General features: G+C 45.0%; 2 protein-coding genes across 7 annotated transcripts in view; one reads left to right on the plus strand and one right to left on the minus strand.

Moving 5' to 3' along the window:
- Positions 1-580: 580 nt before the first annotated feature.
- LOC132391850 (sialic acid synthase-like) lies at positions 581-15,337 on the minus strand. The gene is made up of 6 exons (XM_059965542.1): positions 15,159-15,337; positions 10,735-10,950; positions 3,389-3,488; positions 3,152-3,306; positions 2,347-2,613; positions 581-858 (listed from the first exon to the last, which is right to left on the minus strand). The coding sequence occupies exons 1-6, from the start codon at positions 15,288-15,290 to the stop codon at positions 661-663; spliced, it is 1,068 nt and encodes a 355-aa protein (XP_059821525.1). The 5' UTR covers positions 15,291-15,337; the 3' UTR covers positions 581-660.
- Positions 15,338-15,486: 149 nt separating this feature from the next.
- The window catches only part of LOC132391851 (clathrin light chain A-like), a 43,041-nt gene continuing 32,689 nt past the window's right edge, over positions 15,487-25,838 (plus strand). For 2 of the 6 annotated variants that reach the window (XM_059965543.1, XM_059965547.1), the window contains exon 1: positions 15,846-18,473. In XM_059965543.1, the coding sequence (XP_059821526.1) occupies positions 18,435-18,473 (39 nt within the window). In that variant the 5' untranslated portion in view covers positions 15,846-18,434. Of the gene's footprint in view, positions 15,584-15,845; positions 18,474-20,081; positions 20,124-20,371; positions 22,906-23,980; positions 24,416-25,838 lie in introns of those variants that run through there. The other 4 variants (XM_059965544.1, XM_059965546.1, XM_059965545.1 and 1 more) reach the window with 4 other exon arrangements.

The following is a 25,838-nucleotide window of genomic DNA, read 5'->3' on the forward strand; positions in this document are numbered from 1 at the left end:
AGCCACTGCTTTATATATAAACACAAAGTACACTACAGATGCTGTAGTCCAATCGACACGTACAACACGCTGGAGGAACTCAGCAGGTTGGGCAGCATCCGTGGAAACGAACAGCCAACATTGACTGCTCGTTTCCAAAAAGCTGCTCGACCTGCTGAGCTCCTCCAGCATGTTGTACAGTTGACTGCTTTATACTTGCTGGAATCTAGAATCCTTCCTGTAATACACAATGTATTACAGTGTGTTCCATCTATGAAACACACTGATGTTATCGCCCAGGCTTCCCATCAGCACATCTCAAATCCACTATCTCTATCATCTAGACAGCCGAGGGCAAAAGATGCAGAAGGAACAGCGCCACCTGCAGGTTCCTCTCAGTCTCCCACCATCCCGACTCAGAAACATCACTGATCCTTCATTGCCACCGGGTTTAAAATCCTGGAATCCCCTCCCAAAGTATCTTCACCAGGATTGCAGCAGCTCAGGGTAGCTCACCGTTACCTCGGGACAATTCTGGACAGGCAAAAATTGCCAGTAATGTCCAAACTCCAAAAATAAAGAACACTAATGGAATTCAAAATTTGATGTAGCAAATCATTTTATTTCATTGAATGATAATAAATTGGTAATTAGTTTAAATTAGTTCCACTCCTGTGTAATTTAAGAGTTGTGCTTTCCGATCACGTCCTCAGTGATCGATTCATCTGCTCCTATGTTTGCTGTGACTTTCTTTCCCACCAGGTTAAAGATGTCGCTTGGTTCAACACCTTTCGGGACTGCGACCTTTACAGTCATCATGTCCATGGTCAGGACTGTTCCTGCTGGAATATTCACCTTGGCTACAACCGACTTCCCCAGCTGCAAGAGAAAGAGAAGGTAACATTATTGCTTTAAGATCACCTACCATTGTGCATTGAGCTGTGCTACGTTCTACCAGATTTCAGAGGTTTAAGATGGTGCTGGTGTGACACGGCGTTCCTTTACTGGCAGCAAATAAATCTACCAACCAGTCTATTGATCACACTTTTTCCGGACAATGATCGCTGCAATCAATAGCCTGCAACTTCACTTTCAGAACCGTCCTTTTGAACCACCTGTATGATCTGGCATTTTTGCAGTGTTCTGGGGATTCAGTGAACTGGAGTCTCAAAGATACAGAGCAGTTGCGGTAACATGGCGCACACGGGTCAAATCAAGTTGGCGGGGCAAAGTGCTGAGAGCAAGGAACAAGCTGACGTTGGGGCCGAATCAAAGCAGCAGGACCCGGGCTGAGAGCGAGGAACAAGCTGACGTTGGGGCCGAATCAAAGCAGCAGGACCCGGGCTGAGAGCGAGGAACAAGCTGACGTTGGGGCCGAATCAAAGCAGCAGGACCCGGGCTGAGAGCGAGGAACAAGCTGACGTTGGGGCCGAATCAAAGCAGCAGGACCCGGGCTGAGAGCGAGGAACAAGCTGACGTTGGGGCCGAATCAAAGCAGCAGGACCCGGGCTGAGAGCGAGGAACAAGCTGACGTTGGGGCCGAATCAAAGCAGCAGGACCCGGGCTGAGAGCGAGGAACAAGCTGACGTTGGGGCCGAATCAAAGCAGCAGGACCCGGGCTGAGAGCGAGGAACAAGCTGACGTTGGGGCCGAATCAAAGCAGCAGGACCCGGGCTGAGAGCGAGGAACAAGCTGACGTTGGGGCCGAATCAAAGCAGCAGGACCCGGGCTGAGAGCGAGGAACAAGTCAATGTTTGGCAGAATTAAGTGCAGGGCCAGATTGAAAAGGTTGGGGTGTTGGAGCCTGAGGCGAGAGACAGGCGATGTTCAGCTCGATGCTCCGTGAGGTTTACTCATCTCTGTGTTGAACTGAGGCAGTGGCCTGCAACTAACAGGCTCCCGGACCAGATGCTGTGAAGAACTGGCCGCGTGACTGCGGGCTCACTTCCATCAACTTTAACTCTGAGTATTAGTTGTTTACTTATTGTTTGCACGATTTTTCCCCACACACTGGATGCTCAATGGTCATTTTTAATGGGTTCTATTGGGCTGTTAGGTTTCTTTACTTTTAGTGGCTGCCTATAGGAACACGAATTTGACTGCATATAATATACATTCAGTACTTTAATAATAAATGTACTTTAAACTTTGTTACGTGTTTGGGAAACAGGAATACTTGAACTCATAAGAGCACAGCAAACATGGGACCATTTTATTCCATAAGGATTAACTTCTTAAACTTGAACACTTCTTTGCTGGAGGAATGTAAGAATGCTTCAATACTTTTCAATAAACATAATGAGAAATCTAACAAAACCTCAAAAACTAGGGGTTTTTCTCTTTACCCTTCAATGTTGACTTCGGTACCTTGTTATGGCAGGCCATCTCACATGGCAACATCTGTTTGATGGGAGAGCCAAACGCCTTCTCCACCGTGCGGATCGAGCGGACCAGTTCTCGCAGCTCATCTGGCTCCAGGGAAGCCTGGTGGTCATTACCCTTCAAGGTTTTGTCCAGGGTCACATGACGCTCCAGGACTTTGGCTCCCATAGCAACTGCTGCTATGCTTATAGCTATTCCAGTCTCATGCCCTGAGAATCCAATAGGAATGTCTGGAAACTCTTTTTGGTATTCCTGGAGGGGCCAAAAGGTCAACAAGTCAATCTTTCTGTAGGTCTCACTTGGTTTGCAAACAAATATTATCCATGACTGAACTATGCCAAAAGTAGGTCTGGCTTCAGAGAATAAATTGGAGAGGAGGCCTTCAGAGAAGCAAGCAAGATACTTCCTACCGCAATGTTCAATTGGCCAGAGGACAAAGTCAAAGGGAAAAGATGAGCCAAGAGGCTGTGGCAAACTAAAGGCACTGCCCGAAAGGAGCAAGTTTAATATCTGACTTCATGGCAAAATTGATGACCTGTGAAGGGACAGAGGTTGTGGACTTGCGTGGAAAGGAGCAGGGGTAGTGAAGGGAGGGTGTGTGGAGAGAACTGGCTTAGACAAACCCAAACTGACTGAGCAGAGGGAATGAATACCATTTCTCATTCCATCATTTTACAGACTGCGGATGTAGCAGGAAGAATGAAGTACAGTAACGGTTGTCAGGTGAGGAAAATGGGTCCTATAACTAACGTGTTCTATTCATTGTGAAATCACTGTGATTTGTACTGACTGTGATAACACGCAGGTTAACATCTTCAGGTTCCAGCGGATAGGCACTGGTGCACTGGAGGAAGCAGAACTTGGTGCTGGTGGTCTTCATGGTTTGGTAAACTTTCCTCATTATTTCCATGCTTTGCATCCCACTGGAGATGACCATTGGACGCCCTGGTAACACAAAGAAGTCATTAGTAATGGTGGAAACAGAAGTCCCAAAGTGCAGGGAGGGGAATTACTACATCCCATTTACCTTTCTTAGCAGCTTTCTCCAAATATGGAAAATTACTGGTGTCCGAAGAGCCAACTTTAAAGAAAGGAACATTCAGTTCGTGAAGAAATTCTACTGCCATCTAAAAAACACAGAAAAAAATAATTTAACTCTTCACCATTTATCTCCTGGAATTATGGATCTGCACCCCAACATGCCTGCCCATCTCTATGCTTCTCATTGCTTGTTTATTCTTTCTGGTTACTGAACGAGACCATTCAGCGGGACAGGGTGCAGAATGGATTCACAAGATGTTGCCAGGACTGGTCACTCCAGTTACAAGGAAAGAATGGACAGGCTGAGATGAGAGATAGTTTCCCCTGGAGGCTGGGGGTGGGGGGTCACATGGTGAGGTTTATAGAAACAGATAGGGTAGATAACATGAATAGTCTTTTTTCCCCAAGATAGAGGAGTCTAAATCATCATTACCAAAGTCAAAGTCAAATAAATTTTCATTTGCACAAGTACATGTATGAAGAGGTGCAATGAAAAACTTACTTACAGCAGCATCACAAACACATAGCATCAGATAAGCAGCATTCACAAGAAATACAAATTTAAAATTATATACAAATTTGTACAAGAAAGAGCACAATTAGAACAAAACACAATCCATTTTAGTGAAAAGAGACAACAGTGTTGGCCTACTGAGATAGTGATTAGGGTTGTGCAGGTTGGTTCAAGAATCAAACCAGGATTGAAGGTGAGTTGCTGTTGTTGGACCTGCTGGTACTTGACTTCAGGATCTTGTAGCTTCTGGCCCATGGGATCTACAAAAAGATGGTATGGCCATACTGTGGAGATATTTGATGATTGATGTTGTCTTCTTGAGACAGCACCTTCTGGAGATACTAATACGGACGAGGAGGGATGCACCCATAAAGTATTACGCCTAATTTATAACTCTCTGGCTGCAACAATAACTTTTCATCAATCTCAATAAAATCAGTTTTACTGGTTGTTGACTATGGGAAGGGAAAAAGGATGGTAAACATCCTTTAGTCTTCATTGCATGATAAGTGGTACACAGAATCGGCAGTTTTAAATTCCTGAGCGATAACATACCAGTTGTGACTTGGAACATGGAGTTTGCCCACTTCTTGCTGACCAATGTATCCTTTCAAAAAAATTGTTTATTGAGATACAGTGCAGTTACAGCCCTTCGCGCTGCGCTGCCCAGCATCAATTTATGACGAATTATCAATTGGTTATATTGTACTTTGTTCTACTGCAAATAAATGAATGTCAGGGTAGTATATGGTGACAATGATTTTGACAATAAATTTAGTTTGAACTTTCAGTATTGGAAATTTGCCCTTACAGAATTGACAGATCATCATTCAGAAATTCTAAACACAAAATAAAATACATTCTTAAAGAATTTGTGAAAATGTGCAAATAAATCAGCAGGAACACCTTAAATTCCATCTAGGTAGCCTCCAACCTGACAGCATTAACATTGATTTCAATTCTGGTTCCCCTCTCATCTCTTCTCCCTGCATGTGCATACCTCCCTCTAGTGGCCATCCTTCTTCCCTTTTTTTTCCACTTTGTCTTTTCCTTTTGGATTCCATCTTTTTCAGCCATTTATCTCTTCCATCATCACTTGCCCTCTTCGCCCAACTGGTCTCACATATCAACTTCCTTCCCCTCACTTTATTTTTGCTTCTGGCCCCTTCCCTTCTAGTTCTGATGAAGGGTCTTGACCCAAAATGTCAACTCTTTACTCCCCTCCATAGATGCTGTCTCACTTGCCAAATTCTTGCAGGGTTTTGTGTGTGTTACTAAATAAAGTAAATTTTCTTTTAACTCAAGATACAGAAATGCAATATGGACTATTTTCAAGGAACACATTACCCTGTTTCAGGGTGAGAAAGCTCAGCACTTCCTTCAAATGTTGCATTTGGATACAGACACTTTCAGTCCAGCAGCAATGAGGGCAACTGTGTAACTGGATCACTTCACAAAGTTCCCTTTGACTTCCTAGACTCAGTTAATCTGGTGCAGTAAATAGAAGGGGTTCCCTTTCAGGTCCACAGCATTATCAGTTTGATAAAAGGGGCTACTAATGATGTGAATAACCGAGACCCATGCCTCATACAGACAGGTATGTATGTGTCTGCATCTTGTGGCCACCTTTACTGTCCTCTCTATTCAGTCTAAGGTATCAGCGTTTTGGGCACAATCTTGCAGTTTGTTATGACTGACTGTGCAGAGCAATACACACAAGTTCGAAAGGCAGCAGTAGATGAGGCAGAGGAAGAACTATACACAAGGAGGAGGCCACTAAGCCCTCATTCCTGCTGGGCATCTAAGATCATGGCTGATCAGATCACAAACTCAACTCTGAATTTCAAACTTTCACTATCTATAAATGGAAGATCCAACCACTTGTCCTATTGTACTCCAAAGCTTCCACAATCTTCAAGGGAGAGAGTGTTCTGAAGAACCAACATCGGCAATATAAATTCCCTTTATCTACCTGAAATGGACAACTCATTTTTTTAAGATATGATCACACAACAGGAAAAGTCTTCTCCACATCCAAGCTATCAGGATCTCTCATGATCTTATACTTCAATCAAGTCCTCTCTCACTCTGCAAGCTCCAGTAGATACAGGCCCAGCTTGTCCAATGTTTCCTCAGAACATCCTGCTCAATCCAGGGAACAGTCATGTCCTCATATAGTTACTCATCCAAGTAAAGAACACCATCGTGACCAAAACACCACTTCTGGCACAAGTGGCTGGATTAGAAGTTACAGTCACGACTACACATTCTTCTTCTTGCATCCTTAGCACCCAGTGGAGCACAGGCCATGGGTGCCCTCCCATCTCCATCACCCTCTGTTCTGAGTCACTTTCTCGAGGGTGGATAGGAATGTCCCCTTTGTCTAATTTCAGCCTCAGTGTCCCTCTTCCATGTGTTGCTTGGATGCCCTTCTTCCCTCTTTCCTTGGGGATTCCATTTCAATGCCTGCCTGGTGATGTTGTCGCTTGGCTTCCTCAATGTGTGGCCAATCCACCTCCAATTCTGTTTGCGTATTTGTGTTTCTAAAGATTCCTGGCTGGTTTCCCACAGTGTCTGGTTGGTTACTTTGTCAGTCCATTTGATGTTTAGGATCCTTCTCAGGCACTGGTTGATGAAAGCCTGCAGTTTTTTCAGTGTCTTTGTTCTTCTCCAGGTTTCAGAACAATGCAGGAGCACTGTTCTAACATTTGAGTTGAAGATTCTGATTTTAGTTTTCTTTGTCATGACTCTGGATGTTCATACTTTCTTCAAGATGTTGAAAATTACTCTGACCTCGCTGACTGGGGCTTTGACATCCTCATCCATTCCACCATATATATTCACAATGCTTCCAAGACAGACAAAGGAAGTCACTTCTTCCGTTCCCCCCCCCCCCAATCCCTTCCCACCAATCTCCCTCCTGGCACTTATCCTTGTACATCTTTCCCTCACCCCCTTTCTATTTTTACGCAGGGATCGCTCCCTACGCAACTCCCTTGTCCATTCAACCCCCCCATCCCTTCCCACCGATCTCCCTCCTGGCACTTATCCTTGCAAGCGGAACAGGTGCTACACCTGCCCTTACACTTCCTCCCTCACCACCATTCAGGGCCCCAGACAGTCCTTCCAGGTGAGACGACACTTCACCTGTGAGTTGGCTGGTGTGGTATACTGCATCCGGTGCTCCCGGTGTAGCATTTTATATATTAATGAGACCTGACGCAGACTGAGAGACCGTTTTGCTGAACACCTACACTCTGTCCGCCAGAGAAAGCAGGATCTCCCAGTGGCCACACATTTTAATTCCACGTCCCATTCCCATTCTGATATGTCTATCCATGGCCTTCTCTACGGTCAAGATGAAGCCACGCTCAGGTTGGGGGAACAACATCTTATGTACCGGCTGGGTAGCCTCCAACATAATGGCATGAACATTGACCTCTCTAACTTCCGTTAATGCCCCTCCTCCCCTTCTTACCCCATCCCTTATTTATTTATTTATTTATTTATTTATTCCCCCTCCCTTTTTCCCCCTCTATCTGTCCCTCTCACAATCACTCCTTGCCTGTTCTCCATCTCCCTCTGATGCTCCCCTCCCCCTTTCTTTCTCCCTAGGCCTCCCGTCCCACGATCCTTTCTCTTCTCCAGCTCTGTATCCCTTTTGCCAATCAACTTTCCAGCTCTCAGCTTCACCCCTCCCCCTCTGGTCTTCTCCTATCATTTTGGATCTCCCTCTCCCCCTCCCACTTCCAAATTTCTTACTATCACTTCTTTCATTTATTCCTGACGAAGGGTCTCGGCCCGAAATGTCAACTGTGCTTCTTCCTGTAGACGCTGCCTGGCCTACCGCGTTCCACCAGCATAGTGTGTGTGTCACTTCTTCCAGAGTTGTATCTGTCATCACTATGGGTCTATTGCTGGTGCAGCTTATCTTCATCACTTTCCTTTTATCTACATTTCAGCTTAGCATGGTGGAGTTAGAGGTCAGGAGTGTTGATTTCTTTTGCACCTGTTGGTTAGAGCTAGACAGTAGGGCAATGTCACCTGCAAACTCTAGGTCACCAAGCTACCCCCACACAGTCCACTGGATTCCATTTCGTTTTTCACTTGTTGTCTGCTTCATAATCCAGTCTATTGCCAGCAGGAAAGGAGCCAACAAACATCCCTGCTTCACTCAGGATTGACACTGGAGCTTTTTGACAGTTCTTTTTCTGCACGTATGACTTTACGTGACACATTGTTACAGAGGTTCCTAATGATATAGGGTGGGACTTTGAAAAGTGGAAAAAGATGTTGAAGCTGTACATAACCAATCCCCTGTACAGTGGATATAATGGCTACAGAAATATTGATGAACTCCAACCAGACCATCGACTTTGTGAGAAGAGGCTCATCCTCAAGTGAGCGAGCGCATGACACAGTACAGGGAAAGTCAGTGGGATCCTGCACCAAAGTCCATATCACCTTGGGTACCTGGACTGTGAGAACCACGTACCAGGCAGGAAAATCCACCATATCAAATGACAGGAAAAGATACAAGCTGTCAATTCTTGGCCTGAGTGAGACAAAATGGACATCATCTGAACAGACTCAACTGACAGATGGGTATCAGGCAGCACATGCAAAGTGCTGGTGGAACGCAGCAGGCCAGGCAGCATCTATAAGGAGAAGCACTGTCGACGTTTCGGGCCGAGACCCTTCATCTGGTCTAACTGAAAGCAAAGATAGTAAGAGTCTCTTACTATCTTACCTTTCAGTTAGTCCTGACGAAAGGTCTCGGCCCAAAATGTCGACACTGCTTCTCCTTATAGACACTGCTTTGCCTGCTGTGTTCCACCAGCATTTTGTGTGTGTTGCTTGAATTTTCAACATCTGCAGATTTCCTCGTGTTTGCTTGGGTAAGTATCATTACTCAGACCATCAGAGCAACAATGCCACAAGACAACAAGATAGAGGAGAAAATTAGGCCACTCTGCCATTACATCATGGCTGGTCCAATTTTCCTCTCAGCCCCAGTCTCCTGCCTTCTCCTCATATCCCTTCATGCCCTGAGCAATCAAGAATCTATCAACCTCTGCTTTAAATATACAACAAGATTTAGCCTCCACAGTTGCCTGTGGCAAAGAATTCCACAGATTCACCACTCTCTGACTAAAGAAATTCTTCCTCATCTCTGTTCTAGATGGACGCCCCTCTGTTCTGAGGCTGTGTCCTCTGGTCTTAGACTCTCCCACTACAGGAAGCATTCTCTCTATCAAAACCTTTCACCATTTGATAGGTTTCAATGAGGTCACCCCTCAGTCTTCTGAATTCCAGCGAATACAGGTCCAGAGCTATAAAATGCTCTTCATATGACAAGTCGTTCAATCCTGGAATCATTTTTGTGAATACAGAGGGTGTAGCATTTATGACACAAGGATCATGTACAGTCATGATCTCATGGGAATCTATCAGTTCCAGAATCATCACTGCTGGTTTAAAAACCAAGCACAAGAAGATAACAGCTTGTTTATCCAATGTTATGCACAAACAAATGATGTTAATGAAGACAAAGACAAGTTCTACAATGCACTCAGTGGAGAAATCAGCAGAGGGAAGGACAAAGATGTGACGATTGTCATGGGAGATTTTAATGGCAAAATAGGCAAGGATAATGTAGGATAAGAACAGGTGATGGAGAAACACGCTCTTGAGAAATGAAGGAAAATGAGGAATGATTTGCTGAAACTTGTGTGAACTTCAAGCTGCTTACTGGAGGAAGCTAATTCCCTCACAAGGCAATATGAATGTCACCAGACAAGGTAACAGAGATCCAGATTGGCCACGTATGCATCTCAGTAACGAGGTGCAGATGCAGGATTATCAAAGTACTGATGAAGCTAAAAAGAAGCTACACACCACTCAATCAGCAACTGAAGTACAATGTGTGCTACCTTAAAGAAACAGTTCTGAGATTTGTCCTCACACTTTCCAACAGGCTCCAGGCACTTGAGGACTTGATATCAAAGATGAATGGATCGCTGTCAAAGAGTAAGTCCTGGGAAAAAGGACATTTAAGCATAAGGAGATTATGCATAAGCATAATCAACAAAGACTGGAAGAAAAAAGTAATAGGAGCAGATCTAGGTTCGGGAAAGGGGTGACACAGACAGGATATGTCAGAGTGCACAAGGAAATAAGAAGAAATATCAAGAGGAACAGTAGAGTGTACATCAACACCCTTGTATCCCAAGCAGAAGCCTTAGCAAATGGGAGTATGAAAGAACTGTACGATACTACCACGAAACTAGCTGGCAAATTCAACCAGATCAACACTCAAGTGAAGGATACAGATGGAAATGTCGTAACTAAAGAAGCCAAGTAGCTCCAACATTGGACACAGTACTTCAGTGAGCTTCTGATCAGATCACCTCCTCCAGAATCTCCTTTAATTCCAGAAGCACCACCAGACTTGAAAATCAATTGTGCCAAGCATTTTTCTAAAGTCAGGAGAAGCAGCTAGCCCAGACAGCATACTACCAGAGCCTTTGAAGGCAGACCCTAAACTTACGGCAGATATCCTCTACACTTCGTAGTTCAGCACAGTAACAGCCCTTCGGCCCTCAATTCAATACCATAATTTGCCAATGCACAATGATCCCTCAGATGTTATGAAAGCTACTGTCCCATTTTTTGCCCCATAAGATGTTGCCTGACCTACTAAATATCTCCAATATTTTCTGTTTTATCTAGCACCTGCAATTTTTCTTCACACTGCAGGGCATCAAATCACAAAACAGTAATAAATTAGTTAGAAATACCCTACGGACAGAACTCACCTCATCCATGCCTGACGCTGTGAAAAAGATACCAATTTCTTGTGCAAATTTTGACAGCTCCCTGTATTGTTCATGATTGAACTCCAGGTAGCGTTTATGATCACCATACGTGGCACCCCAGGAGTGTTTGGATGTGTAAGGTCTCTCCAAAGCTGCCTTGTTAAATTTGTACTCCAGCTCACTCTTTTGGAACTTAGCACAATCTGCCCCGCATTCCTAAAAGAAACAGACAGCAGAGATTTACAAAACAATATCCATCATAAACCTAAAGTTTCAATCCCTGTACAAATTTGTAAAAGACCTGTATTTATACAAAATTTAAGATATTCAAAGTTCTGAAGACAAAAGGTATAATTACTGTCTTAAAGGTGAAATATCACTGATGTCATTCAACTTGGGAATAACATTGGCCTGAAAAAAAAACTGCTCAGCTCTTCTAAGTGGATCTCAAATATCCAGAGATCAACTTTGGTTTTACATTGTATCCAGAAGGTGCCATAAAGAGCAGAGATTTTATGCTCCTCACATGAGAGCAGAACCAATACTGAAGGGCAAGAACACACACATGAAAGTTCACTTGCAATAGTTAGGCACAACATGAGCCCACACAGAGAATGGCGGGTGCCTGAAATGCACTGCAAGGGATGCTAATGGAGACCAATGTGACAGAGGTATTTAAGATGCTCTTAGATAAGCACATGGAATATGCAGAGAATGGATGGATATGGATATTATCTAGGTAGAAGAGATTAGTTAAGTTGGGCATTTAATTACTAGTTTAATTAGTTCAAGGCTCAAGATTAAAGGAAAACACCCAAGGCATTCTACTAGTATGTTGAGCAAGAGGATGAACCGTGTGAGAATAGGAGCAGTCAGGTGCGATAGTGGAAATGTCTGAGTGGAGTCGGAGGAGGTAGCAGTGGTGCTTAATGAATACTTTGCTTTGGTATTCACCAGGCCTTGGCAATTGTGGGGATGACTTACAGTCGACTGAAATGCTTGAGCATGTAGGCATTAAGAAAGAGTATGTACTGGAGCTTTTGAAAAGCATTAAGTTAGATAAGTCACCAAGACTGGATGAGATATACCCCAGGCAACTGTGAGGAGCGAGGGAGGAGATTGCTGAGCCTCTTGTGATGATCTTTGTGTCGTCTATAGGGACGGGAGAACTACCAGAGGATTGGAGAGTTGCAAATGTTCCCTTGTTCAGAAAGGGAGTAGAGATAACCCAGAAAATTTTAGATCAATGAGTCTGACTTTAGTGGTGGACAAGTTGTTGGAGAAGATCCTGAGAGGCAGGATTTATGAACATTTGGAGAGGGAAAATATGATTAGGACTACACTACATGGATTTCATTAGGGCATTTGATAAGGTTCCTCATGCAAGGCTCCTTCAGAAAGTAAGGAGGCATGGGATCCGAGGAGACCTTGCTTTGTGGATCCAGAATTGGCTTGCTCACAGAAGGCAAAGGGTGGTTGTAAATAGTTCGAATTCTGCATGGAGGTCAGTGGCCAGTGGTGTTCCGCAGGGATCTGTTCTGGGACCCCTCCTCTTTGTCATTCTTATAAATGACCTGGATGAAGAAGTAGAAGGGTGGGTTTGTAAGTTTGCTGATGACAGAAAGGTCGGGGGTGTTGTGGATAGTCTGGAGGTTTGTCAGCAGTTACAACGGGACATCAACAGGATGCAGAACTGGGCTGAGAACTGACTTCAGCCCGGATAAGTATGAAGTGGTTCATTTTGGTAGGTCAAATATTATGACAGAATATAGTATTAATGGTAAGACTCTTGGCAGTGTGGAGGATCAGAGGGATCTTGGGGACAAGTCCATAGGACACTCAAAGCTGCTGCATAGGTTGACTCTGTGGTTAAGAATGCATATGGTGCATTGGCCTTCATTAATCATGGGATTGAGTTTAGGAGTCAAAAGACAATGTTGCAGCTATATGGGACCCTGGTCAGAACCCACTCGGAATACTGAGCTCAGTTCTGGTTGCCTCACTATAGGAAGGATGTGGAAATGATAGGAAGGGTGCAGAGCAGATTTACAAGGATGTTGCCTGGATAGGAAGGTGTACCTTATGAGAACAGGTTGAGTGAACTTGGCCCTTTCTCCTTGGAGCAACAGAGGATGAGAGGTGACCTGACAGAGGTGTATAAGATGATGAGGGGCATTGATCGTATGGATAGGCAGAGGTTTTTTCCCAGGGCTGAAATGGCATAGTTTTAAGATACTTGGAAATAGGTACCAAGGGGATGTCAGGGGTAAGTTTTTCACACCGAGAGTGGTGTGTGCATGGAATGCACTGCTGGCGGTGGTGGAAGCAAATACAATAAGGTCCTTTAAGAGCCCCTTAGATAGGTACAAGGAGCTTAGAGAAATAGAGGGCTATGCACTAGAGAAATTCTAGGCAGTTTTTAAGAGTAGGTTACATGGTCGGCACAACATTGTGGGCCAAAGGGCCTGTAATATGCTGTAGATTTCTATGCCCTATGTATTCAAGTACATTTATTATCAAGGAATGTATAAATTAGATAACTTTGAGATTGGTTTGGTCACAGGTAGCCACAAAACAATAAACCCAAGTGATCCCAATTAGAGAATAAAAATAAAAATACCAACACTTGATGTGCAGAACAAATCATACAAACAATTGAAGTAAACAACAGCATTCCAAACCGGAAGTGAGTTCTCAGATCTGAACCCTCAAGCAGCCCAGCGAAGGCCCAAAGCCTTGCTTATCAGTTCATTATATTAGTGGCATGGAGCATAGTGGCCGAGATAGTCTTCATAGCCTCAGTGCGGTGGAGGTGACCATCGCAGAGAATGAGTGAATTGGCTCTCACTCCAGATCCTGACGCTCATCTTCCCAGTCTGTCTGGGTTGGAGTTTAAATTGACCAAATAATGGAACAGCAAAAGGCTCCTGCACCCTGGAGAGAGAGAGAGTGAATTCAGTTCTCACCTCCAATCCAGGCTGGTGTTTAAATTGTATATAGCACACCTTGTGCCAGGACCCAGGCACCGCTGCTGTGAAAGGCTTTGGGCTTAGATTAAGCTGCCCAGTGACCCGCTCCGGGCTCCAGTTTCAGTGCCCAGCCCAAATCCGCTCTCAAGCTCCTCCAATCAGCTTGGTGCCCAGAGCGATCAAACCTGTCTCCCGGGCCAGCTGTATGGGTGTCAAAAATCCACCTGCAACAGCTCTGCAACTCACCATCTCAGCTCCACCCCCGAACTTGCCTCACCATCACTCTCCCCTTCACTGCTGTGGGGATAAGTTAACACAATTTACCTCAGAAAAGGCATTTTTAGTGATGTTTTTATGTTGGATTTCTTAGCTTTTTGACTGCCAGAAAACTGTCGCACATCTTAAACAAAATTGGTGGATCAAAGGAAGACAAGATAAACCTGTTCTCCACCTGGAGCTTGGCAGAGCTCACTGCTATAAGGGATTATTTTTAATATTGCCTGTAACCACTTTCAGAATCTATGTGCTTCCATAAGGGCAGCACTTAAGGCCCGTCTATAAATACCCTTGGAAAGATGACAGTGAGCCTTCTGGAACCAGTTATGATGTATATTTTCAAGTCAGGATGGTGTGAGACCTGGAGAGGAACTTGGATGTAGTGGTATTCCTGTATCAGGGTGATCTAGGTTAGTAAATGCATCTTGTAGATGGTAGGCACTAAAACCATTCTGCACCAGCTGTGGATTTAAAAAATGTTCAGAGTGGTTGATGGTGGTCGGTGGGGAGGTGGGCAGGCAGCGAAGACTGCTTTGTCCCAAATGGCACTGAGCTACTTCAGAGCTCTTTAAGCTGCTCTCACCCAGGCAAGGGGTCTGTTCCATCACTCTTCTGAATCGTGTTTTATGGATGAGGACAGGGTCTTGGGAAGTCGGGGGGCTAATCACTGAATGCAGGAAGCCCAGCCTCTGACCCGCTCGTGAACCGGGGTAGTTTCGTGTGACAGTCTAGTTCAGTTTTAGTCATTGTTGATGATGGGACTCAGTGATGGCAATGCCGTTTAATTCAAGGGGAGATAATTACTGTCAGAGGCATGGATGTCACTTCACACTTGGAAAGAGAACCTCGCACTGCTTTTAAAACTGCAATTAATGTTGAAAAAATTGTCAAAGATGCTGTATTGATTGCAAGAGCTTAGACTACGGCTTGGATGTAACACAGGAGGCGATTTCCCGAAGAGTTGGGGGGGGGGGCTACAGGCCGCACACAAATGATGGGGGAGCAAAATTAGAACGAGCCACGTCTCCGGCTGCAGAAGACAGCTCGGCAGACAAAGCTAAGTAGAAAGCAGTAGATGATCCAGGGACACCTATGGAGTCCGGCTGCAGAAATGGTGCCGGATCAGGTCCTCTCGCCCCACTCCTCCAGAATAGCCCCTCCAAACCCCCAGTCCCTCACCTTGGCCATGCGGATCATCTTCTTGGCGATCTCTATGTCGCCCTGGTGGTTCTGGCCGATCTCGGCGATGATGAAGCAGGGGTGGGGACCGCCGATGGGGCGCCCCGGGCAGAGCTCGAACTCCAGCGGCATCTCGACCCCTCCACAGCAGCGCCGGCAGCAGGAAGAGGGGAGGCTGCGCATGCGCCTTGTCCCCGCCCACCGTCTCCCGGGCAACGCAACTGCTTCCGGTTATGGCCTCGCCCTGCCAGGAGGCAAATTCCACTCGAGCTATGAATGACAGGAGTGGGTTCCCCTGTGGGGAACCTTTAGGGGGGTTGGTGAGGGACGTGGTCACCGGAACCTGCTGGAGAGGACCGGCGGGGGTATGGGCCATGGTGTTGGGCTGAATAGAGAGGCAGTTTGGGAAGCTATGGAGTGGTCAGGTAGGTATAGTGGACAGTCACCGGGAATTGAGGTTGGGGGATATTAGTAATTAACAATATACCGGCTAATGGGGGTGGGGTGTAAGGAATTTAACACTAGGCCAAGGGAAGGGAAGGTAGACTGGACAGAAGGTAGTGAGGTTTGGAGGATGAGGGGGCAAGTGTAGAGTGTGCGGGGGGCTTGGCGGGTGACGGGTGGAGTTTAGGGGTTAAAGGGTTTGGGAGGAGGTGACCAACTGGGGCTGTGAAGGCGAGTGGGTGATGAACCGCCACGATACTGTAGACCAGGAGGGGATTGTAAACTGTGTGGTGGGAACTTTAGTGAAGAAATTGGGAAGTCACACAGTCACAGAATACCCCCATATATGGGGAGTGGATAAACCACCCCATGGAAATTAAATGCTTTAGGAACCTCCCTTTGCTCCTATCTGATTCCTTCTTCTCCACCCCTCTACCTTTTTCGCCTTTCACCTCCCAGCTTCTCACTTGCTCCCTAATCTACGTGGCTTTACCTATCACCTTCCAGTTGTATTCCTCCCCCCCCCCCCCCCACCTTCTTATTCTGGCTTCTCCCCCCTTCTTTTCCAGTTCTGATGAAGGGTATGGTCTGAAATGTTGACTGTTTATTCATTTCGGCTGGCCTGCTAAGTTCCAACTGCATTTTGTGCAGTTCCCCACACAGTACCAATGATCACTTTTCCCACCTCCAGCCCTCCTCCTCCTCTTGGATAACCTGCTCAGGCTTTCTACATGCTCTGGATCTTTTTATCTCTAATTGTTGATGAGAGATCAACCCTCGACTTCAGCACTCTTTTCTCCTCTTTGAACCTTACCCCCTCTGAACGCACTGCCCTCCACTATCTCTGCACAAGTTCCAACCTTGCCGTCAAACCCACAGACAAAGGGGGTGCTATTGTAGTCTGGCGACTGACCTCTACTGTGCTGAGGCCGGGCAGCAACTCTCAGTCATTTCCTCTTACTTATCCCTTGAAAAGGACCCCACTCAGGACCACCAGGCCATTGTCTCTGGCACCTTTACCAACCTCATCAACACTGGAGAATCTGCAATCTACTGCTAGCAACCTCATAGTTCCCTTGCCCCGCATTGCTCGTTTCTACCACCTACCCAAGATCCACAAGCCTGACTGATTCTGCCTGCTCCTGCCCCACTGAACTACCTGCATATCTTAATTCCATTTAACCCCTTGGTTCAGTCCCTTCCCACCTACATCTACAACACCACATGCTCTCAGTCTCCTCAGTGACTTCCAATTCCCTGGTCCTAATTGCCTTTTTGTCACCATGGATATCCAGTTCCTATACACTTCTGTACCCATGCAAGAAGGCCTTAAAGCTCTTGACTTCTTTCTTGACAGCAGATCCAACCAGCTCCCTTCCACCACCACCGTCCAACTCACACTCAACAACTTCTCTTTCGGCTCCTCCCGCTTTCTCTGAACTCGAGGTATAGCTATGGACACCCGCATGGGCCCCAGCTATGCCTGCTTTTTCATTGGCTATGTGGAATAGTCCATATTCCAAGCCTTCCCTGGTAATGCTCCCCAACATCTGCACTATTTTGGCAACTGCACTGGTACTGATTCATGTTCCCATTCTGAGCTCGTCAATTTCATCAACCTTGCCTGCAACTTCCCCCTGTGCTTAAATTCACGGTCCATTTCTGACTTCTCTCCCCTTTCTCAATCTCTCTGGCTCCATCTCTGGAGACAAACTGTTGACCAATATATTTTATTAATCTACTGACTCCCATGACTATCTTGACTATCTTCCCACACTGTCTTCTGTAAAAATACTATTCCCTTTTTTCAGTTCTTTCGTCTCCATAGCAATTGTTCGCAGGATGAGGCTTTCCTTTTGAGGACTTAAGAGATGCCTCCCTTCTTCAAAGAACAGGGTTTACCTTCCTCCATTGATGCTGCCCTCACCCACATCTCCATTTCCCAGACATTTATCCTCATCCCATCTTCCCACCACCTTCACAGGGATAGCATTCCTGTCATCCTCACCTACCACCCCATGAGCCTCTGCATCCAGCACATCAATTTCTGCCAACTTCAATGGGATCCTACCACAAAACACATCTTTATCTCCCCACGCTCCACTTTCTGCAAGGATTTCTGTTATTCCCTTGTCCATTCAGCCCTCCCCACTAATCTCCCTCCTGGCACTTAACCCTGCAAGCAGAAGAAGTGCTAAACCTGCCCATTCACCTTCTCCCTCACCTCTATTCAGGCTCCAAACCATCCTTCCAGGTAAGGCAATACGTCACCGATGAATCTGTTGGGATCATTTACTGATGCAGCCTCCTCTACATAGGTAGATCGGATGACTGCTTTATCAAGCACCTTCACTCCATCTGCAAAAAGATTTCCCAGTGGCCAACCATTTTAATTCCAATCCCCATTCCCATTCTGACATGTCAGTCCATGACCCACACTCAGGTTGGGGGAGCAACACCTCATATTCCATCTGGGTAGCCTCCTACTTGATGGGATAAGCATTGATTTCTCCAACCTCCAGTAATTTTTCCTCCTCCTTCCCTTTTCTTCAATTTTCCACTCTGGACCCTTCTTACTTCTTCCTTACCTGCCTATCACTTGCCCCAGGTGCCCCTCCTACTTCCCTTTCTCTTATGGTCCACTCTTCTATCAGATTCCTCCTTCTCCAGTTCTTTACCATTTCCATCTATTGCATTCCAGCTTTTTACCTCCTTCCTCACCCTCTCACTAGGTTCATACTCCTTCCCCTCCCTTCATCATCTTATTCTGGTTTCTTTGCCCTTCCTTTCCAGTCCTGATGAAGAGTCTCAGCCCAAAATGTTGATCAATAGATGCTATCTGCCCAGCTGAGTTCCTCCAGCATTTTGTGTGTAAGTTCATGTAGACACCATCCACTGCCCTGCCTTCATCAACTTTCCTGGTAACTTACTTGAAAAACTACAAGACTGGTTAAACACAACCTACTACCCATGAAGCCATGCTGACTATCTCTAATCAGTCCAAGTCTATCCAAATACTTGTATATCTGGTCCTTTAGGAAACTTTCCATGAGCGAAGAAATTTCTCCTTTTCCAAGTTTTAATCAATTTTCCTTTATTGTTAAACATTTATCACCTATTCTAGACTCCACAGTCAGGGAAACATCCTCCCTGTTTTCACTTTACTAACAAAATTTATGTTTCTTTTGGTGTATGATTCAATGAGACACTGTACTTCTAGGCGATGTCAAGGTTACCACAAAGGAGTTTGAGGAGACTTGAATTATTCTCTTTAGTTATGAAAAATGATAAGAGATCTCATCAAAACCTAGGAAATTCATAAAGGGTTGACCGACTAGGTACAAGGAAGATGTTTCCTCTGGTTGATAAGCCTAGGATCTGGAGAAACATTGTTAGAATAAGGGTAGGCCTTTTATGACTGAAGTGAGGACCAGTTTCTTCACACAGAGGGTGGTAAATCTTTAGCTGTGGTGGCTTAGTCAATGTGTTCACATAATGGGGATTGATAGATTTATGGACTTTAAAGAAACCAAGGGTTATAAGGATAAGGAAAGAAACTGGCATTGAGTATAAGTTCAACCATGACTAGTGAACCTGATTCAAATGGCTGGGTAGTCAATTCCTGCTATATCTTGTAGAGAATAGAAATCAGTCAATCAGCCTATTTGGTGTATGCCATCCATCAACCACATATACACTAATATTGTTTATTCTCCCATCCTTATAACTCCCTCCAGGTTCTACTACTCACTTAAACACTATGGCAAATTAACCTACCACCCTGTATATCGTTGGGCTGTGGATACAGACCAACTTGGTCACAAGGAGAATGTACAAACTCCACACAGTCATCTGTAGATCAGGATTGGACCTGGGTTGCTAGCACGACAAAGCAGCGGCTTTACTAGCTGTTCCATCACATTGCACGCAATTTCTTGTGTCACCTCTTATTCTTCTAAACTCTTTTTATTTCAAAAATATACTATAAATACAATTGGTAGATGTTTTTCTCTACAATTCAATACATTTTCTTATAATGGATACTGGGCAGAACCCAGTGCTTGTGAGGTAGGATTTCCTGGTGTTATGGAGGAAAACGGCTGTTTTTGAAGTAAAAATAGCAGATTGGAATAGTCTGTTGGAGGAGCAACACCTCATACTCCATCTTGGTAGTCTCCATTAGTTTCTTTAACTGAGGACTAGAAAATTGCAAATGTCACTCCACTCTTGAAGAAGGGAAGGAAACAGAAAAAAGGAAATTACAGGCCAGTTAGCCTGACCTCAGTGGTTGGCAAGTTATTGGAGTTAATTGTTAAGGATGTGGATTCAGGGTACTTGGTACATGACAAAATAGACCAAAGACAGCACAATTTCCTTCAGATAAAATCTTGCCTGATAAATCTGTTGGAATTCTTTGAAGAAATAACAAGCTGGACAGACAAAGGACAATTGGTGGATATTGTGTATTTGTATTTTCAGAAGGCCTTTGACAAGGTGCCACAAATGAGGCTGCTAAATAAGGTAAGAGCCCAGGGTATTACAGGAAAGACACTAGCATGGACAGAGCATTGGCTGATTGGCAAGAGGCAAAGAGTGGGAATAAAGTGATCCTTTTCCAATTGGCTACCAGTGACTAGTGGTGTTCTGCAACGGTCTGTGTTGGGACCACTTCTTTTGATGTTGTTTGTCAACGAATTGGATGATGAAATTAATGGCTTTGTAACACAAGCAAAATGCTAGAGGAACTCAGAAGACCAGGCAGCATCTACAGAAAAGATTACAGTCAATGTTCAGGCCAAGACCAGAAAGCAGAAAGTGGGGGGGAGGGAAAGACGTGCTTGATGGTGGGATTGCTCCCTACGTGCCTCACTTGTCCATTTGTCCCTCCCCACTGATATCCCCCCGGCACTTACCCTTGCAAGTGGCACAAGTGCTACAGCTGCCCCAACACCTCCTCCCTCACTACCACACAGGGCCCCAAACAGTCCTTCCAGGTGAGGCGACCCTTCACCTATGAGTCTGTTCGGGTCATATACTGTGCTCTCGGTGGCCTCTTATATATCGGTGAGACCCGATGTAGATTGGGAGACCACTTCACCAAGCACCTATACTCCATCCACCAGGAAAAGCGGGATCTCCCATTGGCCACCCATTTAAATTCTACTTCCCATTCCCATTCTGGTATGTCTATCCATGGCCTCTACTGTCATGGGAGGTCACACTCGGGTTGGAGAAACAACACCTCATATTCCATCCTGGTGGCCTCCAACCTGATGGCATGAACATCACTTTCTCAAACTTCCGGTAGTGCCCCACCTCCTTCACCATTCCCCATCCCCTTTTCCTCTCTCACCTCATCTCCTCGCCTGCCCATCACCTCTCCCTGGTGCTCCTCCCCTTTCCTTTCTTCCATGACCTTCTGTCCTCTCCTATCAGACTCCCCCCTTCTCCAGCCTTGTATCTCTTTCACCAATCAACTTGCCAGCTCTTTACTTCATCCCTCCCCCTTCAGGTTTCACCTATCACCTTTATTACTTTATTGTTGCCAAACAATTGATACTAGAGCATACAATCATCACAGCGATATTTGATTCTGCGTTTCGCGCTCCTTGGAATACAAATCAATAGTAAATATAATAAAAATTTAAATCATAAATCACAAATTAAAAAAATAGAAAAGGGAAAATAAGGTAGTGCAAAAAAAACCGAGAGACAGGTCCGGATATTTGTAAAGTACGGGCCAGATCCGGGTCAGCAGTCTTATCACAGTTGGAAAGAAGCTGTTCCCAAATCTGGAAAGAAGCCTTGTGTTTTTCTCTCTCCCTTCCCCTCACCTTTTAAATTGACTCCTCAGCTTTTTCTCTCCTGTCCTGCAGAAGGGTCTCGGCCTGAAATATCAACAGTACTCTTTTCCATAGATGCTGCCTGGCCTGCTGAGTTCCACCAGCATTTTGTGTGTGTTGCTTGGATTTCCAGCATCTGCAGATTTTCTCTTGTTTGTTGATGGCCAAATTTGTGGACGATAAAAGATAGGAGGAGGGGCAGGTAGTACTGAGAAAGCAGAGAGGCTGCAGAAAGATTTAGACAGATTAGGAGAATTAGCAGAGAGGTGGCAGATGGAATAAAGTGTTGGCAAGAGTTATGCACTTTGATAGAAAGAATAAAAGCATAGATAATTTTCTAAGCAATGAGAAAATTAAAAAATCTGAAGTGCAAAGGGATTTGTGAGTCTTTGTGCAGATTTCCCTAAAGCTTAATTTGCAGGTTGAATCAGTGGTGAGGGAGGAAAATGCAATTTTAGCATTAATTTCAAGAGGACTAGACTATAAAAGCAAGGATGTAATGCTGAGGCTATATAAGGTACTGAAGAGCAGTTTGGGGACCCTTATTTAAGAGAGGATGTGCTGACGTTGGAGAGGGTTCATTGAAGGTTCATGAGAATGATTCCAGGTATGAAAGGGTTAACATATAAGCTGCAAGTGAAGGCTCTGGGCCTGTACTCACGAATGTTGAAAAATGAGGGGGGATCTCATTGAAACATATCAAATATTGATAGATCCAGACTGAGTGGATATGAAGAGGATGTTTCCTTAGGTGGGGGAGTCTAGGACCAGAGGGCACAGCCTCAAGATAGAAGAAAGTTCATTTAGAACAGAGATGAAGAGGAATTTCTTCAGCCAGAGGGTGGTGAATTTGTGGAATTCATTGCTGTGGAGGCTAGATCACAGGGTGCACTTACGTCAGAGGTTGATAGGTTCTTGATTAGTCAGGGTGTGAAACGTGGGAAGAAGGGAGGAGAATAGTACATCGGTACCAATCATGTTCCTTCCTGTAACAATGCATGGCTGATGTGTTTGAGATGCTGGGCCCAACTCCTCAGCATCTGGTGGATCAGGAGCCAGGACTGTAACCCTTCCCCACAAAGCCTTTGTGTTGGCTGCACAGAGCTTCAGTGCATTCCTCAGATTGTACTCCTGCTCCCTGGAATATGCCTTTGGCAGCACTCGCTTGTGGATATCTCGTCATATTGGAAAAGCATCTTGTTTCTGGCAGACCAAAGTGTGTCATTCACCAAGTTGCTGATCTTCTAGCAGCAGTTGATGCTGGTCTCAGTACACAACGCTGAGTCTGAGAATATTGTTACACAGCTGCTCGTAGCAAACTTCAACAAAGGCCACTGCATCCCTTTCCAGACACAAGCAAGGAGATGGACAATGATCTCATCTCCACAACGCAGTGAGCATTCAGAAAAAAGCCTAACTGCAGGAAGGATCGGCCAGGAGGGCACTGCCAGACAAGAAAGGTACTGGAGATCCTTTGTGCTCTTAAGTGCTCCTCTTGGCAGACCGGCCACCCCGGGACTAATCTGTTGAATTTTCAGTTTGAGAGGTGGGGGAAACAGCAAGGGGAAAGTATAAACCACAGAGGGAGTATTGAACCTAGCTTGCCGTCATGAGGCTGCAGCTTTACCAGGTGGAAGGTGGAGTTGAAATCCTGTATCACACTGCCCTATTATTTTTACACTATCTACATATCTGTTCCCTTATTTGGAGACCTCTAATACAGCCCTAAAGTGATGCTCCTCCATTTGTTACCACGCTTCATGCATAAATCTCATTTGAAGAGTCTTCCAAGATAACCTCCGTCCTTACTGGAGAAATAGACCCATTGATTACTATTGTGCTGCCTTCCCTGTAACATGCCTGAAGATTCCATAACCTGCAATATGAAGTTGAAAAGCCCCGCTTGTTTTTCAATTACATTTCTGTGATACCAATAATGTATATAGCACAGAAACAGACCACTTGGTTGATCATGTCCATCGCCAACCATCAAGCGCCATTGTAACCCCATTTGCCAGTACTTGGTCTTTAGCCTTTATATCTTGTCAGTTCAAGAGCCCAGCTTAAATCAAAGCCCCAGCCTCAAACATCTACTCAGTCAGTTTGTTCCAGATTCCATTCACCCTCTGTGTGAACAAGTCCTTCCCCAGTTCCTCCTAAACCTCCTATCTTTTAACTTAACCATTTGCCCAATTTTAGACACCTCTTCTATAGACCAAAGTTTCCTCATATCCACCCTTCAATTTTATACAATTGCCTGATTCCCTGTTCATTCTCTGTCACTTAAAACCCAGCTTGTCTGGGTAACTGAAAATATCTATCCCAGGTAACATCCAGACAAATCTCCTCTGCACTATCGCCAATACAATTATGTCCTTCTTATTGCGTGACAACCAGAACTGTCGCGAGTACTCCAGCTGTGGTTTTTTATGAAGTTATACCACAACTTCCTTGTTCTTATATTCTGTGCCCCAGCCAATGTATGTCCTGCTGAAGGGTTTTGGCCCAAAACGTTGACAATGCTCTTTTCCATAGATACTGCCTGGCCTGCTGAGTTCCTCCAGCATTTTGTGTGTGTATCTTGGACTTCCAGCATCTGCAGATTTTCTCATGTTTGTAATGCCTGGCTTCTTCATCTACAAACTGTTTGTATTTCTGGTCCCATTTTCGGTCATCTATGGACATACAATAAAGTCAGAATGTTCCTTAAATCACCTTCACTTTACATTTATAACTGTGTTGCTAAGCACCATTCCAATGCCATGTTTAAGTTAGCTGATGACATCACTATTGTTGGCTGAAACAAAAGTGACGAATCAACGTATAGGAGGGAGACTGAAAACCTGGCCGAGTGGTGCCACAATAACGACCTCTCACTCAACATCAGCAAAACCAAAGAGTCAATTACAGGAGGAGGAAACAGGAGGTCCATGAGGCAGTCCTCATCAGATCAGAGGTGGAAAGGGACAGGTACTTTAAATTTCATGTATTATTTCAGAGGATCTGTCCTGGGTTAGCATGTAAGTGCCATTCCAAAGAAAGCATGTCAGCACCTCTATCTTCTTTGAAGTTTGTGAGGGTTCGGTAGTTTGGCCCATCTTACCAAGTGATCAATATCATTATGTAGTTGAGGACCATCCTCACTATCCACATGCTATTAATTTCTGTGTAATATGCAATTTTTCAAGTCTACCTCCTACATTGCCACGGCCTAATTTGCAGTATTGTGTGCCATTTTGTTCACAAGAAAGGAAAGACATCAATTAGATTGAAAGAGGGCAAAGAAACTTTACTAGGATGTTGCCAAGACTTGAGAAACGGAGTTATAAGAAAGGTTGAATAAGTTAGGACTTTATTCCCTGAAGCATAGGAGAATATGGGGAGATTTTATAGAGATATGCAAGTTATAAGGGGTATAGGTTAGTTAAATACAAACAAACTTTCTTCCACTTAGGTTGGGTGAGACTAGAATGAGAGGTCATGGGTTAAGGGTGAAAGGTGAACTGTTTAAGGGGAACATGAGGGGAAATTTCTTCACTCAGAGGGTTATGAGAGTGTGGAATAAGCTGCCAGTGCAAGTGATGAATGTAGGTTTAATTTCAACCTTTAAGAGAAATTTGGATAAGTACATGGATGGCGAGGGGTATAGAGGGCTAGAGTCCGAGTACTAGACAGAATAATAGTTTGGCATGGACTAGAAGGGCCTGTTTCTCAGCTGTAGTGTTTTATAACTCTATTCATAGTCATAGCATTGACATACAGTACATAGGACAAACAATGATGTTCCCAGCACTGGTCGGTGTGGTACGCCAGTAGCCACAGGTTTCCAGTGAAAAACCCTTCGCTGTCACCCTCTGCCTCCCATCACCAAGCCAAGGATGAACCAATTTCCCCTGGATGCCATGGGCTCAAACCTTTTCGACTAGTTCCCATGAGGAGGTGTTAGTATACTGCAGTCCAGGTGGACTACATGACGGCACTGCCCTCGTCCACGTTTTCATCGCCATCTCCTGAATTAGTTCAGACAGGATCTCCCCCCTAAGTCACACTGACTCCTTGATCTCACTGTAGATCCATCCTGTCCCCCTGAATCTTTTCCCCTAATAACATCAGCATCTGCTGTTGGAGCCACGGAGCTGGTTTATTTCTGCTGTCCTGGGCTAGCAGGCCGGGTTGGGACAGGGGCTGGGATCGGTATTGGGGTTGGAAACTGGATTGTGATCCGTTGGGATTAGGGTCGGGATCTGTTGGTGTTTGGATCCCGATTGTGGTTGGGATCTGTGGGGGTTCGAATCTATTCGGATTGGGATCTGTTGAGGTTGGAGTTGGGAGAGGTTATGATTGATATGAGGATCGACTGGGTTGGGGCGCAGGCGAGGTAGGTCAAAACCCG

The sequence above is a fragment of the Hypanus sabinus genome, chromosome 3, assembly GCF_030144855.1.
Source record: "Hypanus sabinus isolate sHypSab1 chromosome 3, sHypSab1.hap1, whole genome shotgun sequence".
Classification (NCBI taxonomy): domain Eukaryota; kingdom Metazoa; phylum Chordata; class Chondrichthyes; order Myliobatiformes; family Dasyatidae; genus Hypanus; species Hypanus sabinus.

Coding starts and splice junctions, on each gene's coding strand:
- LOC132391850 (XM_059965542.1), bottom strand. CDS start 15,290: ATGCCGCTGGAGTTCGAGCTCTGCCCGGGGCGCCCCATCGGCGGTCCC. Junction 2,614..3,151: donor TTAACCTGCGTGTTATCACA/GTCAGTACAAAT, acceptor TGGCCCCTCCAG/GAATACCAAAAAGAGTTTCC. Junction 859..2,346: donor AGATGGCCTGCCATAACAAG/GTACCGAAGTCA, acceptor TTTCTCTTGCAG/CTGGGGAAGTCGGTTGTAGC.